Source organism: Leptosomus discolor, chromosome 1, assembly GCF_034619465.1.
Source record: "Leptosomus discolor isolate bLepDis1 chromosome 1, bLepDis1.hap2, whole genome shotgun sequence".
NCBI classification, from domain to species: domain Eukaryota; kingdom Metazoa; phylum Chordata; class Aves; order Leptosomiformes; family Leptosomidae; genus Leptosomus; species Leptosomus discolor.
In genome coordinates, this window is record NC_141391.1 from 8359809 (window position 1) to 8376912 (window position 17104).

The 17104-nt window shown below is 43.3% G+C and overlaps 1 protein-coding gene across 1 annotated transcript in view; it reads right to left on the minus strand.

The window, feature by feature from the left end:
- ME3 (malic enzyme 3) overlaps positions 1-17104 on the minus strand; it is a 130469-nt gene that overhangs the window by 20193 nt on the left and 93172 nt on the right. Inside the window, exons 5-6 of the mRNA XM_086481700.1 lie at positions 15703-15864; positions 12671-12774 (exon numbers count right to left, since the gene is read on the minus strand). Of these exons, the coding sequence (XP_086337826.1) occupies positions 12671-12774; positions 15703-15864 (266 nt within the window). The remainder of the gene's footprint in view (positions 1-12670; positions 12775-15702; positions 15865-17104) is intronic.

Here is a 17104-nt window from a genome sequence, read left to right on the forward strand (position 1 = left end):
TTTGTCCATCATGAGAAACTCACGTTTCATAAACCCTCTGGTCTCAAAAAGAGAAAAGGGTTGGCTCTTACACTTGCTTCACATTCTCTGCTTGCTTTGAGAAAAGCACCACAATGGGGACAGACTTTTTAGCAGGCCCTGTAGCGACAGGACACGGGGCAATGGTTTTAAACTAAAAGAGGGTAGATTCAGACTAGATATAAGGAAGAATTATTGATTGTGTGCCGTCTGATAGCTCCTACTTTAAGAAGCATACTTACTCCCCACTCTGCAATGTCAGAGTCTGGTGAACCCTGACTGGTAGGCAGATGCAAGCATGACTGGTCATACTGGCGAGAAAGGCAGCAACTTCTTGTTTACTACGCTGAAAGGGGCAACACAAGAGCCCTGTGCAATATCCCTGTTGTAGTTGCACCGCAACTCTCACCCTGGGTATGGTGGTTTAGGCATGGATTGTCCAGGGGACCAACAGGCTTTGAAATTCAGCAAGATCTAGATGCTCAGGTGGGGAAATTCCAGCTTGCTGTACTTCATAAGGAAAAACCCCTAGAAAAGGGACCGGACAGCTGCTCCCATTTGTGACTTTGAAAAGGACAAATTCTTTTTGCACCCTGTATGACAGGCCATGATACACAGCTCAACAGCAACTGGAGTCTATTGAAATTTTGCATTTCTTTTTACAAAGTGCTCTTAAGGTGTCCCCAGTGTGCTGCCAACTACAAGTTACACTGGGTATTTGAGGGACAGACTGCTTATGCACTTTAAGCCTCCCCACTGCAGATTCTGGCAGCAATCAAGTAGACATCCAGTATCAAAATTTCTTCTGAAATGCTAAGCAACACTCTGAAAAACAATAGATGAAGATTCCCAAGTCTTTTTCTCTCTGTAAAGTCTTCGAAGTGAAAATGAACACTGTGGATATCCAAGGAATTTGTGCAAATAAACAATATAAAGTGCCTGTGAAAATCAGTTTTCTAATGGATGATCCTCTTATCCATCGTTTGAACGTGTAAGGAAAACATGGCTAAGAGGGAGATGACACACCATCCAGAACATCTGCTAATATCTCACAGCAAAGAATTAGCAAATCTTTCAGCAACTTTAGTTGCTATAGAAACTATTTCTGTAACACGAGTCTTATTTATTTGTATCACTGAGGAAGTAACATTACTGACTTGCTTAATAAAATCAGTGATCTCAGCCAGCACTAATGTATGTGTGACCAGCTCTCCAAAGAGCATAAGGGTAGGTGGGTGGGTTTCGCTGACTACAGAGCCAAATTTGCAAAAGTATTAAGCTGAACATTTTTTTCTTTTTTCTCTTTTGAGCACAGAATTCTTTCCTCACTTCACATTCCTGGTCAGCAGCATGAGACAGTGCACAGTTACTTCTACCTATTATTGTCTTTGATCATTTTTTATTAAGCAGAGCACAAGGAAAGCATGATGGCCCATAAATTCTTCAAGGTATGGTGGCCCATAAACTCTTCATTTCTCTTCATGTTCCTCAGTACAATGCGATGGTGCTGGAAGGCAAAGTCATTTCACTCAGGCATTTTTGGAAGATTACTTTCTTTTTCTCTGCAATATGTCCACTGAGCCTTTTAAAGTGTAAATGACATTCCTGAACCTAAGCAAGCCTTTGCAGAATGTGAGAACTAAAGTTTTCATTAATAAAGACCACAAATTGGTCATGGCAAGACCCTAAGACCTGATGCTGTAAATGAAAGAACAAAATATTTAAGATTGTGAGTCTTAAAGATGGGAATCTCCAGATGATGCCTCAAGAACTACCCACCTTACTGGGGTTTTGAACTGACTTTATAGAACTTATGCTGCTCAAAGTCACTGAAATTAAACACCAATTAGGCAGCTGACTTACTGAGCATCTTAGAAATCCATCAGTTAATGCTTCGTGCTCTTTCCTAATGGTACTTTGGTGGCTGTGTGCAGTGCTCCACCTTAGGATGACCTAAGCAGCCTAAGGATAAACTTAGCAAGGAGTATGAACAAAACAGCTGATGGGGCCGTTTGCAGTAACATCCTTGTGAGTATCAACACGATGAGTCAGTTCTACTGTCCTTCCTCCACAGCACAGTAACTCACAGTAACTTCTGTAACCTGTTTCATCCCAAAGGAATTCAGAGCGCTCTACGAAGAGTATTTGGGTAGCACCCAAGAGTAAAACGTAGCCAACTTGGGACTGGAGCACAGAAGTGCCTTATTATGCAACAATGCTAAAAAAAACCTCCAGCTCAGGAGAGCAGGTGGAAAATACTTGTTACTGGAAAGGGTGGCCAGAGAGCTGCTACTTGTACTGGAATTCAGCCAACAAAATGCAGCGCAGGATGGGATTTCTTCCACTACCTTTACATATCTAAAGTTTGTCCGTGTAATGCTCAGGTAGGCAACTCTGGCTGACTTCTCAGATAATGGAGAGAAAGAGGCATGTCCAATGGCAACTTCTTTGAACTAGTCTAAGTGGAAAATGGAAGTAGATAACATCCCTGGAGATGCCTCTTGCTCCACAGTCTCTGAAGACAAAGATGAACGGCTTGAATTTAGATATTTCACTTTAGATACCTAAATTAGGAGAGATAATCTAATATTATCTAATTATCACAGCTGGTTAGGCAGATCTTAAATACATGTCATGCACCCTAGGTCACTGGCTTAACACCCTTTTGACTGCACTGCTTTGCTCTCCTTCAAAGCCTGTAATTTATTTGTTGATCTTCTCTACAGAAACTGCCCTGCTCCGTCCCTTGTGTATGGTATCCAAGTGGTCCCCTGTCGGCGTACATGGAAATACTTGAAGATGGAATGAAATACACTGGCCAGTCTCCCCCCATCATGTTAGGTTAACGGTTGGATTCAATGATCTTAAGGGTCTTTTCCAACCTAAATGACTCTATGATTCTATGATCACTACATTTCTTTAAATGAAAAAGATTTTGGCAAAACTGATTTTGCAAAATTGTCGTGCTTCATTGGAAACATTGTAGTTCCCATTAAGAAACCAAAATGAATGATTTCTTTTTGGCTGAATGATTTTTAGTGAGGTATGCTTTTGTCTAACCAGCTAAGAAATTTTGCTCTGTTTAACTTGTGAGACCTGATACGAATGCAGTCCCAGCTAGTACACACCAAAGCACTGACACCGTGCTTGCTGTCTATAGGTGCAGGATGCCTCTTTTTAGAACAAGTGATTGTAAAGTCAGTATTTGAACAAGGATTTCTAAAGATCCCCTCTGCCACATTTAAATACCCTTAAATTTGTGGCTAGATTTGAGGGTGGCCCTGCAGAGAGATCTTGCAACCTGCTGTGGTAGGAAGAGGTTCCTGAGGTCAGTCTGTCTGGCTTGTTGCCAGTTCTCATAGATTCTTCCGTGTTTCAACTGATCTGCGTGACTCACCTCCTAACTTTCACCTCAGAGCCCAGAGGAGAGTCTGAAGCCAAGAGCAGCAGGTCACATCAGGACTAAATGTTTTCCAGTCCAGGAAAGGCATGGCCAGCTGAGGTTGGCTCCCTCCAGTAATCTCATCCTGACTGTCAGTGACTCATCTTCTCTAGAGCATTCTATCATCTTCTTGGCATCTGGGACACTAGTAGTCAACCACCCAGGATCTAATTGCCTTTATCTAAAAGGAAAGCTCAAATGTAGACTATCAGGATTTCAGACTGACAAAGTACGTTGAAACAGAGCAAGTGCCAATCTCCAGTTTGGTTTCTTCCATTCCCCACTTCTTTCATCCCCTTTCAAAAAAGGAAGGTTTTGACCTTCTGATTTTGGATTCAAAGCTGTTCCCATTCCTCTTGGGCACGCTGAAGTGTGCATTTCTTGGGATCTCTTCAGTCTTATGTCTCCTTATGGAGCTTTTGCCTTAGCACAAGTAATTCTTATATTTGCAGGCTGGGGAAAAGGATGCTTGGACAGTTCGTTTCTGTACCTCTGACAGAGGTGGTTTTGAAAGAATTCAAATATGCTGGATAGAAAGGGGGAGAGACTATAACAACAGTCTTTTATGGTCCAGGTTAATGTCTTAACACCCAGCCCTCAATCACCACAACACATACACACTCTTCAGCAAGAATGAGACCTTTTGGAGTTACAAGCCAAACTCTGCTGTACTGGTTTGTCGTATGGCAGGTTAATGTCAGGTGCAAACTCTGACATCCTTTGTTGATGGCACTGTGTGTTTTTTTCTGATAAAACATTGAATCTAATTTCTCTCTAAAACCAGTTCCTCACTTCTGTCTTTAACTGGTGACACTACAAAAGTCATTATTTAATACTATCACCATGTCTCCTGGTTCACTGATGGCTAGACCACCATCAGGGACCCTGTTCTCTATCATCTCTGGAATTAATTTGGCCATTTTATAGAATTGCAAACAAAAAGATGTACTTTGTCAGTTCTTCCTCATAAAAAAAAAATATCACTAGTCTTTCATGGTAAAGATTATATTACCATCTCATTAGTTTGCATATTTTGGGGTTTTGTGCCATAAATAATTATGACCCAAATTTTGGCATTCTCTCCTATACCTTGCAAAGACTTCTGTAAAAATAGCCTCACTGGGAAATGCTTTATAGAATGGTCCCGTACACTCATTTTAGTCCAATCTCCAGACTTAGCCTAGTAAATTTTGCACAAAAAGGATTTTTAATTAAATAATATACTATTGATCAAAATGATAGTATAAGACTGTCACCCTAATGAAGGGTGACTCTACGAGCTAAACATATAGAATATTACAATTTAGTTGTAAAAATTACCACCCAAAAATCTTTGTTAAAAAATGATTCTGTTTCCTGGAAAACAAGCATAGGATTCACATTTTGTTTATCACTGCGGTGTTGTTCCAGAACTGTTACTATCAAACCAGAGCTACACTAAATCTATGGGCTGTGCTAACAGGAAAGATGCTGTTAGCAAAGTCTGTATCCCCTGTAGAGGATGATACACATCTCTTTTGGATGAGCACGAAGCGTGGAACAAAAGAGCGTGAATCCCAGAAGAGGGAGACAGATGTTTTCCTGATGACACTGCTTTTAGCTTCTTTATTAAGAGACTTCTCAATTGCCTGAACGATCTCATTATGCAACTTGCTTCTTTCATCCTCATTTGTATGTACCTCTTTGAGTTCATCCAGCCTCATTAAGAGCCACGAGGTCAGAGAGGAAAAAATTCATGAGGCAGCAGTTACCATTTGAGAAGCATCTGACCAAAACTGCACAAGTCAGAACTTCACGGGTGGCCTAAGGACCTGTGCAGTGCCTTTGCTGACCAGTATCAAAAGGGCATTTTTTTCACCATCCATGAGCAGGGAGTATAAAACATTCCTACATGCATGAAAAAAATGGGTATTTGCAAGAAGGTCTAGTTCCTTTATGGAAGGAATCACAAGAAGGAGGTTCCAATCCTTGTCTGAATTTAGCATTTTATAGCACTGCTTTCAGTATTCATGATACAAGGAATCTGCTTTGATGCTCTGCAATTCCTACTCATAGTCTTACACAAAACCAGGCAGAGAAGAACCAAATTGTCCCTGCCCTTGTCCTTGAGATCTTCTTACTGTTGCTTGATATACCAGCAACCAAAGTTCTGATTTCCAAGAAAAATGAAATTTTCATAAAGGAGCCTGTCATCAGAAAAAAAGTCATGCTTGGCAAGTGATCAGCAGTCACTATTGGAAAACCAAAGTCCACTCTAGCACATCAAACAACACTAGCACTTGAGTCTGGCCAGTGTCCTGAGGCCATTCTTACTGATAAATTGCTAGCATGATCCTTGGCAGGCTTTTGGTCAGACCAGCAGTACTCTGTCATACAACTCCTGGCCACAGTTTAGGGGTTAATTTGGTCAGGCACCTCCTCAAGAGGCCAACTGGGGCATTCAGAGAGAGAAAAGGCAAGTCATTTCCATAAGGTCTTTGGAAACCGAGTTTTCACAAACAAGAGCGGAAGATGAGGCTGTTGTCCCATCTGATGCCAAGGTTGACTCAAGGCACAGAACAAGATACGCTTTAATCTACATTAGAAATAGAGACAGAACCAGCAATCTTAAATAACACTGTTGCCAAGCTAAGAAGAGGCTTAGAGGTAAAAAGGTACCTTTGTTCATCCCATGGAAAAATGGTGCAAGGCTCAGGCTCATTCTTGCTATTGGAGATCCTGTTCATTCCCACCTCTGAGCCTGCTGATAGCCCAAGTGGCAGCTCTGGTGTGGTTGTTGGGCTCTTTGCAACAGGCAGGGTTACCCAAAAGCATAAGTACGTCCCAGGCGGCTAAGGCTTTTCGACTACTGTCTCAGAAATTGCACGTCAGGACTGCACTGTTTGCGTATTTGTATGCGTTTCTGGCCAAGAAGAGGAAACCCAGACAGGTAAAGAGACAACAACATGGCAAGTTTACTACTTGGAGGCATGGGGCCAGGCAAGTGCACTATTGTTTACAGGGAGAGCTTACAACATTTGTGTGCTTACAGGCCACAGACAGATGTTACACTTAACATCAGAAAAAGCCTTTCATTTTTAAGACTTCCACATAGCTAAGAGGAAGGCAAGTTTTCCCTTAAAAAATTGACAAAAACTAAAATTTCGGTAAATTAAAATAAAAGTTGATCTTCTGGTTCTGAATCCACTGAATAAAATGTTCAAACCCTCACTCGGTACCACGATGTGATTTAATAACACTATTTATATCACTCATTAAATAGTTCTAATAGTGTTAAAAGGAGAGATGAAGAGATAAGTTAGAAAACACAATCATATCTTTGTTTTGAAATGGAAATGTAATGAGTAAGGTTCATTGATTGCCAGGTTAATCACAGCATGTTGAAAGTTGGACCCAAGGATCCACAGTAGAGGTCATGACTGTTACAGCAGATATAGCACTTATGGTGGTCGCCATGACTGAGACAAAAATGCAATTGCTTTTATGCTAGAAAGTGTGTTTTGAGACAACAGATGGGAGTTTTGCAAAAACTGGTAGCCTTTTGTATTGTAGTCAATACAAAACTTAGAACTCTGGGTCTTGGGTTTAGAAATCCCATGCCAGGGAGCTGCATCATGAACCCAACAGGACCTGCTGCCTGCCTCACCATCATCTCAAGCTGCAGACAATTTCTAATGTTGGGTAGGAGTCTCATTAGGTTTCTGCTAACATAAACACAGCCACCATGCTCTGAGGCATAGAGCCTGCTGTGGATTCAGTGCATGCTAAGTCAATGAAAGTGACCCTTGAAGCACAAAGATAGCAGGAAATCCCTGAATCTCACCTTACTGGAAGCTGGAGGGTATGCCAAGGATTGCATGCTGGCTGTTCTTAGTCATATGCCAGGGCACCTGCTATGAGCTACTGTTAGAGACAGGATATGGGGCAAGATCAAGCCAAGACAATTCCAAAGTTCTTTGAAAAAAAAACTTGAGAAATCATAGTCAACCTTCATTATAGTTCTTACAGCAGAAAAAACCCAACAGCTCTTTTTCACAGCATATCTCATGACTTCCAAGTGCTAAGAGCAGCACTAATGGCTGCTATGGGCATCCTTGTGTTTTTATGCAAAATGATGTCATCCTCCTTGCAGTGGGTCTGAGCACAGACTGCAGCTGGAGGCACAAGGCTTCTTAGGGCATAAGCAGGGGATGCAACCATATTAGTGTTGCCCCCAAGATGTAGCCTTGAGCTACCCTGTGATAGACAACAAGGAATGAAGCCTCACCTCCTGCCTTCCACAAAACCAGATGGTCTCCAGCCACATCTTTCTGAAGCAGCTGTGGTAATCTGGTGGAAAGCACAGACAGAAAGCCTAGAGCAGAGGGCTCTTTGACATCTGTAACTGCATTATCCCAAAGGATTTGAAGGCAAGGTAATAAAAGCCCATTACCACAGTGATTCTGTAGAAGCACATCTGGAGCTCAATCATTCCTCAGTAGCAGAAAATGAAGCTAATAAAACTTCAATATTGTTCTTTGACTACAAACATCACCCAGTGGCTAAAAGCAGATCACGGGAGCTGGCTGATGAGCTCATCCCATATCAAGCCAGGATAACGGACAGCAGGGGTGGCTCTTCCCATCACCATCACTTCTCCCTTCTGGAGTGTCAGAGTCCCTCTGGCCACGGGAACTGGGGCAGATGGGTAAGGAGAATATCCACCTTGTATTCCCATAAAGGCTGGAGTCAGTCTATACCATTAGCCCTACAGGTCTTCTAACAGACACATAGATGCTGATGAGGGACTTTAGGTGTTAGCAATATTACACAAGGGGGTTTTGGAGGCCAGTGGTGCCTAAAGACTTAAGCCTAGTCTTTCAGGTTCAATTAGCCAAGTTACCTAGAGCATCTGAAGAAATAACATGGGGACACTTGCACTGGTGATTTTGTTTCCAAAAGGTGCTGGTGAATTTGCGATCCATGGCCCTGAAGAACTGCTGAAACAGAGGCTGCTCGTTTTCGAGGAGGCTCTGCTTGTTGGAGAGCACATGGGACCTGACTTGCTATGTTTGTGGGTAAAAGTACTGGGAAAGGATTAGGCAAAGAGAAATCAGGTACAGAACAAGCACAAGGGAAAACAAACTCAGCAGAGCTACTTTCCTTCTTCTCCCATTTTGAGAAACTGAGTGCTTGATCTCCTGATGTCTTCTGTGCTCTGCTATGTGGCACAGGCTGATAGAAAGCTTCTGTTTCCCTGGTCACCCTGTTAATAAGCACTGATGGGAAAGGAAAGGGGAGTGAAGTTATGACAGCTTAATGAGGCTTCTGTGACATGGTTTGCTGGCATGTGGAGGTGCCTCTCGCAGGGTCTCAAGCTGCATGCTCAGCATCTGCCAGCAAGCGACTGAGGCCAGCATTCAAAACGGAGGCTGGAGCTCGGGACAGGCCACCCATCAACACCTCTGGCCACTTGGAGCCACCAAGCTGCACTGTTACTGCATGATGAAACTACAGAAGGAGTGAATGGAATAGGACAGATAAGGAACTGGTCTCCGGTTTCTATCCCAGTTTAGGAGAAAAGGGGAAGGAGTAAGAAAATTTCCAGTGGTAGTTTGCTTTGAAAGAGAGTCTGAGGATTAACGCATATTGTCACTGTAGGCGGTGGGTTGAAGCCCTTCAGAGCCCAGAGAACATGCCCCAGCACAATGGCATTTTGATTTCAACCTTAATTTGCTCATATAGACAAGCCCCAGAAATTCTGTGGGTTACTCCAGTTATGATCCTTGGACACTTTAGGTGAATATTTATTCTAGCCTACAAAAATGTACCGGTTCAAGAATAAGACTGACTTGCCCTTTGCCATGGTAACTGAGGAGAGGGAAAACTGAAGCAGTGGATTTTCCCATACACAACATATTACTCATTGTGAGAGACCAGCAATTTGTCAGGCTGCTTCGTTCAGTCATGGGCTAGGCTCAACAGGTCAAATTTTGCACATAGTTGCCTCCCAAGAGGAGCAAAATGCATAGCTTGGAGCTCTTGTTAAAGAGCTCAGTCATTTCATGTGTTTTAGGTGCAAGAGTAATGAATGGAGGTTTAAGCAGCAGGAAAACCCAGAAATTTATCCAGCTGTTTCAGAAAGGGCTTTTCTTTCTAAAATTGCCCAGAAGTCGCACCTTATTTCAAAATAATGTAAGTGCTAACCCTGAAGCCTCTGACACACTCCTTGTTGCATTACCAGGTGGCTATTATGAGACGGGGAGCCCTTTCTGCTGACTGTAGGGGTCTCCAGCTATAGAAATTTGACATCTGTTTGATATTATTATTCCATTAGAAGAGTAAATCTTTACTCCCCTGGCTTTCTTGTGGGCTCAGACACATTCCACTTCAGTGACAAATGTCCCTTAAGCCAGCAGTGATTTGACAGGGTGGGAGGTACCCCTGCAGAGGAACTGACCAATGGTTTCCATGAGAAGCTGAAGTACCCTCAGGAAGTAGACAGAATTTCTGCATGAACTTCAAGTTGAAAAGGAAACCCCCAAATTGCAAGAGATTTGTTGCAACCCAGAAAGTTCCTCCCCAAATAACTGAATTTGCATGTGACATTATAGACTTGCATAAGAAGATCACAGCAGTTCATACAGGTTTCCTCAAATGTGGAAGCAGGCTCCAATAAAGCAGCATGCTCTTGACCTCCTGAACAATTTCTGCTTCCTTTTGCAACAGAAGTGAGAGCTCCTACTGGGTTGCATCCAGCCATTCCAGTGGAAATCTGAGACCAAATGAATCTGTTTCATATAAGTTTGCCAAACCCAGGCTGACAGCAGGATTATTCACCAGCCCAGAGCTCACAGAGGATCGCACTCCAGCAACACTTTAAAGTGTGCTGGTGGTCAGGATGATAATATAGGGTAATAGCTCCTTTCACTCAAGGATCTCCAAATACTTTACAGATGTGAATGGAGAAGTGCAAAGTGGAATTTCCCAGCCCCACTTTGCAGAGAACTTTTTGGGGGCTTACCACAAGCAATTCATCCTGGATAAGAGAAATAGAAAAGCTGGGACAGGGGCCCCAGGAACTTCGTTCCCATTACTTGGATGAAAGCATTAGATATTACATCACCTCCTCATAAGATAAGAGTTCATTGTTTCATGGCTAAGTGTCTTCTCCCTTCAATGCGGAGATTAGCTCATGTAAAAGAAACACAGGAAAATAACAGCCAACTCTTCCTCTCCAGCAGCAAGCACAGAAAAGGCAAATTGTCTTTCTGGCCCTGTCACAGACATTGTGGGAGTAGCGAGTGCAATAAACTTTGCATTTAACACCACAAGCATAAATCTCAGAGCCAAATTTGTGATGGCTGAGACCATCATCTGGATTCTCGTTCTATTGTTCCCATCCTATCATCAACACCAACACTGCAATACCCCTGTCGTCTCCTGGCCAGAAGGAAGTGGGACAGTTTCCTTGAAGGATTAATTAGTGACTACAATCAAAGCAAACAAAAAAACCCACAAGTCAACCCTGGCAACTCTCAAATCTTTTATACTTGTAGAGCCTCTTCTGATTTCCTAGTTGTGTTTTACTGGTTTTCTGGCTGCCAAGAATTTCTTCCTCCTAGATAACACACAAGTTTCTAACATAAAACTACATTGCAATTAACTGACGTTCCAGTCAAGCTTTTTTACTGAATATAAAGAAGGACAAACCAGAGCACAAACACAAAATTCTCTCCTCTGTAGTCATCCTTAGGTATTTCAAAACAAACAGGCAAGGCAGCGTTGTTGTGTTTATATTTACAAATATAGTGGCTATAGCACCGTCTGATAGCAAGTGTCTTTAAACAGTAAGAGGGTAACTGCAGCCGGGTGGGTTGATGTACTAGCCGGCCATCATACAGGACATGTCTACACCATGCTGCCGGACAGCAAAGGGGAGACTCCTGGCCCAACAGCAGCACTGCATGTGCACAGGGCGCAGCACAACGCTGCACAGAGCCACCACATCAACAGCTGCTAAAATTCTCCATGATGCACTCACCCCCTCTCAAAACTTGGTTCGTCAGCTGCGACTGAATGGTCCTCAGCACCTCAGCCCCTATTTCCTACATCCCTCCACCCTCACCCAGCTGGCAGTCAGACCATATGTAAAGATATGCTTCTCAGTGGACGGGTAGGTGTTGTCATTACACACTGGACATGATGCCTCCTACCTCACGGGAGAGAAGATGAACTGTGAGCTGGTTAAACACCTACCACCTGCTCCCTTCCATTTACGCAGGAACACACACACACATACAGCCAGCTGGAGACAAAGAAAGAGGGAAGATCAAACGTAGCTCCTTCAGCTGGGAAGGAAAGACCCTACAGCATACAGACAGGCAGAGCCTATTCATCAGGCGCAGACAGCAGCTCTCTGACACTCCTTATCAATATCATCTGCTGCTTTATGAAAGGCAGAAAAAGCTGCTAAGGGAGCTTGGGGCTTTCCAAATATTATTTTTCTCCTTAGCAGTTGTTCTCACCTATGATAATCTCTCCAGACAGTCATGGAGACTTTTAATATATTTTCTTTTTCGAGAAAGAGGAACTTAATGCAGTGTCATAGGTGCACATACAATGCTGAGGTAGCGGTTCTGCTCTTCCCATACCAAACTCCCTGGTACCCCAGAGACCCTCTATCCCAGCTATGCACTTGGTCTATCCCATCATTGAAAAGACAACACTTATAATCTTGGCCTTCTCACTCAGCAAATTTAAATGCCAGCAGGAAAGCTCCTATTTTTAACAATGCGATAGTTTTGCAGACTCACACAGACATCACCGTGCGGAGTAACACGCCATTTCCAGTTAAGTGATTTCCTTCACAATGGTGAAAGCTAGAAACTTCCTTTACAAAATGTAAATAACCCAAAGTTTAGATTCTGCTTATGCTGAATGAGGCTTATAAATGCATGATGGAGGCCAGATACAGCCCACAGGGCATATGTCTGACACCTCTGGCCTATACGGACAGGAAATGGTCCCATTTCAGTTCTCCGAAGACAAATATTTTTGACACAGAGTGCTCAAGCACAAAGAGTCATTTGTAGACCACCCAGGAGACTTGCATTTAAATGACCTTTCTTTGCTTGGACAATCAATTATACTAGTGCTTACTTCATGAGTTGCAACATTTGTTCTTAAATGGAAGCAGCCCAGAGGAGCCATGTATATAATCCTACTTACTTGTTGGTAACTGCCTGCATAAACTCATCAATCAGTTCGTCGTACTGTTTCCCACGAACCCGCTTGTGTTTCAGTCCAATATAGAGTGGATCACTCAGGAGAGCCTAGGACATAAAGCAATTCTGTTGACATCTTCTCTTCCATGGGTGGATGGAGATTTATGTCACAGACTACCCAAAAAGTTTGTGTGTTTGGTCATATTAATTTTACTTACTGCACAGTGAAGGCCAGCTCATGCAGCTCTTCCTAAGCAGAAAGTGTTTTCATAAGAAGCTACGGATTATCTTTTTATGCAAATAAAGTTGGAGGGATGTAATGCTTCTTGACTGCTGTAGGAAACGGAGCTCTGCATCCCCTGAACAGCTCTGCCAAAGGCTCCCTGCCAAGGTGCGTCTCTACTTAGTGAACAAAACTGACCTTGTCTGGGGAATGTTTACTCTTCATTCAGTTCTTAATTTTGCACTGAGGTCACCAGGAAGGTCGCTGACCATAAACAGTGCTTTGGGCAATGAAGATCGCCTGAGGTAACTTGAAATGACATGTGTCATTTGGGCCTTTAGGTGGCAGCCCAGAGTGGACCAGAACCAGTGATCAGATGTCAAAACATTCCCAAGCCCTGCACCTACCTAGCACTCACCTTGGTTATCTGCAGGTGTCAAGGCAAGGTATTTCTATCCAACAGATTAGTTTATTTTTTGGCCTCTGCTAGGAATATAAACCCAGGCCATTCTTCCAACAAAAAGTTGGGACCCCTAAGCCACCTAAAAAGGACTGGGTCAGTATGGAAATAGCACATGTTTTGGGGAAAATTACAGGACAAACGGTGGCAGGAGACAGGTGGGCCAACACCTCTGTGAGTCACTGCAAAGCAACTCTACTTCCCTTCTAATTTCAGGAACTGAATCATCCACATGAGAAGCGGACGAGCCATCTCAAACCTATTGTCCTGCAGCCATATGGGCCCTAAATATTGGCAGGTATGTTAAAATTAGATCTGTTTTTACAGCCACAGCTGTTTTCCCTTAGAAGGAAAGATGAAAGAGGTTTTCCTCTGGGTTTGATAAATTAACTCTGCAGGGCCATGAAGGAGAAAGCAGACCCATTTGCGTTACTGCACCGATGGCTACTAGAGTACCATGTGCTCTGGGGCTGGTTCATGGAGTATGAAATTATCCCATAGGCAAGCTGAGAAATGCCAAGCTCTGAAAAAAGACCAATTTGCTGAAAGAGTATACAAACTGTTACGGACTGTCAGAAAGACAAGCTGGGGACTGATGCTAAATATATAATACAACTGGTATATTTACTCCATTCTACCTGAGGCTTCTGTGTTAGCAACACAGTTATCCTAGGCTAACCATACATTAAAAGGCAGAGATGAACAGGATGAATGCCTTTAAGAGGTGTCTTATTTCTGCACTGATAAACAAGTTTAGTCGTAGGGCAGGATGCTCCTAGGACATGCTTAGGGTTCAGTTAAGGTGGGTTTATGCACATGAGAAAGCCATGAAATAAATAAGCAAATTATATATATCATGTTCATATTGCTGGAAACCAGCAACTTCTATATGTTAATCCCAGATGTGGAAACTGCCTCCACAGAGAAGTTCCTGGACACATAACTAACACTTGATCTTGGGCAGCACAAAAGAGTCCAAGACTGACTCTGGGAATCCCTTTTTCTGACACCACCTGACGCTTGGAGATGCCTAAAAATCATTGGTGCCACTTTGGATTTTACTGTTCTCTGGATGCTGAGACAGAAAAAGATGCTTCCCCCATGGGAAGGGAAGCACTGGCACTCAGATCCCTCTGGAGGGAAACTACAGCTGGGGAGCTCAGAGCATGCCAGCACTTGGTGGTGTGCAGACCAGCATGGAGGATAAGGAAGAGATGGAGGAGAAGGAAAAGATGAAGGAGCCAAAGTCAAATACAATGCTCTATTGACTGGAAACTCCAAGAAGTGAGAGGCTGAGACTTAATTCCCGCTTTAGCCTCAGAGGGTCCAAACTCAGAGTTCCCACTTTTCAGGAAAGACCATGGATCAGGCTGAGATGAGCACACCCTATATTCCACCAGCCCATGACAGGCCTCTGTGCTAAAGGGATAAAATAATCCTAGGACCAGGGACCAAAGAGGTAATTGGGACTCTCATCCCAGATGTCATCTGTGGCTGCTGATTTTGCTTTCTTTCATTCTTTTCAAATGTCCAGTGTGAGACACTTGGGGCTGGAGTGAAAGAGGTGCAGAAAATCTAGCTTTCCTGTGAGCATATCTGAAAATGTCGTACTCATTTGTCTTCATACACAAACTCAAAGCTCTTATACCCCAAATCTGTTATTTCTCTCAAGAAACATTTGTTTGGTTTACTTGGGGTCAAGTGAGGTACAAGTACATTTTAAAAAAATGGACAAACCCAGGCCATCACAAATAACTATAGGATATTCATTTTTAAAAAGACATCCTCACAGATGTCCATTCTGGCATTGCTAAAGTGTTGCTCTTCGGCCTTTCTGAGCCAGAGTCATAAGGCAAAAATCTGCAAACAGATGGAGTCCTCTTGTCTGGTTATCATGTGCAGTAAAGTGTGCAATCTGACAAAACACTGAAATTAATCATTCCCAAACCACCCACCAGGGATTCTCCATTTTCTGGAATAGAGTCACCTCTATGCAGAACCGAGTATCCGCCTGTTTTCTCACAATTACCAGAGGAAGAATAACAGGGACTTCCTGTACAAAACCTTTCAACTCACCTTGCCATGCTGAAAGGCTCCAACTGGCAACACTCTGAGCCTTCTCACCAGGGGACCATGAGGCTATTTAGTGTTTATTTCAGTTCCCCATAAAAGCAAAAGTTTTCTGAGCATCAAACAGGAATGAAACCTGCCCACTTCCCTGCAGTGCTGGTCTAGCCATCTTCTCATCTTGGATGTCTCTGGCTTTGCCTCCACATTTAAGGGAACTGGCTCAGATAAGCATTAATCTCAATCCCTTCTCCCCTCTGAGAGATTTGCGAAAAAAATGTCTTACCTCGTTGTCTGTGCCAACATCCAGCAGGACAGGGAGACACTGTTGTGGGTGAACTCCACCACAAGCTGTGTACAAAGCAAGCTTCCCGACTGGGATACCCATGCCGTAACTTCCCAGATCTCCTAAACCGAGAATCCTCTCTCCATCTGTCACCACGATAGCCTAGGAGGATCAAAAAAGACTGTTGTATGGTGTTGCCAAGGCTCTAGAAGCAAAACCAGCTCCACTGCCTTCACACCAATGCAGTTTTGCAGTTGCATTGTTGTCACGGTCCACTCAGTGGAGTCATGATGGTTCGTTTGCTGTGATCTCTGATTGCTGACCGACCCTTACAATTGTGCAATGGGTATTTGTTCCTTCTACATGACACCATGTCACTTAGCTGTTTGTGATGGAGGGCTGTTCATTTTTGGGGGTAGAGAAAATGTGGTTGGTGGGTAGCTGCTCAGCTTTGCTTGCCAACACTTCAATTCACTTGTGGCAGAGCCCAGCCCACAGGGCTTTTGGTGCATCCTCAGCTGTATAACAAGAAGAATCACAAAGGAGATCTGCTCTCGATTTTTCCTCTCTTTTTCTGGAAAAAGAGCTCTGTACAAAAGCATTTGTGCTTATGAACTGCATCTCTGGAAGTAACCAGCTCATGTCTTCACACTGTTGCAGAGTGGCTGTGGAGTAGCCAACATCAGATAATCAAACCAAAACTCATTATAACTGGGTCCCTTTGCCTCTGGTGCCCCTGACTGCAAGGCAGGTAGACAGAAGCCATCAGCATGGGCAGCAGCATGGACTGCGGAGGGGCTCCCACTCTATGTGTTTAATATTAGACCTTCTTCCCACCCAGCTGGGAGCTAAACAATTGCCATTTAACTCTTTGTGCAATTGGCCTTTTTCATTTCAGCAATACTATAATGTGCCACCTCACCAAAATCTATGATCCACAGCTTTCTGGTTTTCTCATCACTGTATCATTTCTTTGTGACAAAAAAGGAAATAAAAGCCTGCTTAATGATGTCCAAATTAGAAGCCTAAAGCTGAGCTGTTCAACCCACGCTGTACATCACTGAGACCTTAGGAGGCAAATGACCAAACAAATCTGACTAAACATCCCCATTTTTAGGTTAACTACTATCAGTCTTGTCCCCAGGGTCCAGCACTCTTTGGGGCAGTTCTGAAATCCAGTAAGAAGAGGAGTATACTTGTGTCCAGTCCCACTGTGGGAGACAAGCTGTAAATACAATAATAAATTTCAACTTTCAGCACTGTCCCAGCACTTCAGAGAACAGAGCGCTCACATCAAATGGTTTACCAGACTGTGGGGGTCTCAAGTGCACAGTCTAGGTTGGATCAAAGGAAAAGACTGCAGAGAAGTTCTTTATTGGCTGATCTGCAAAGTAAAGGCTAA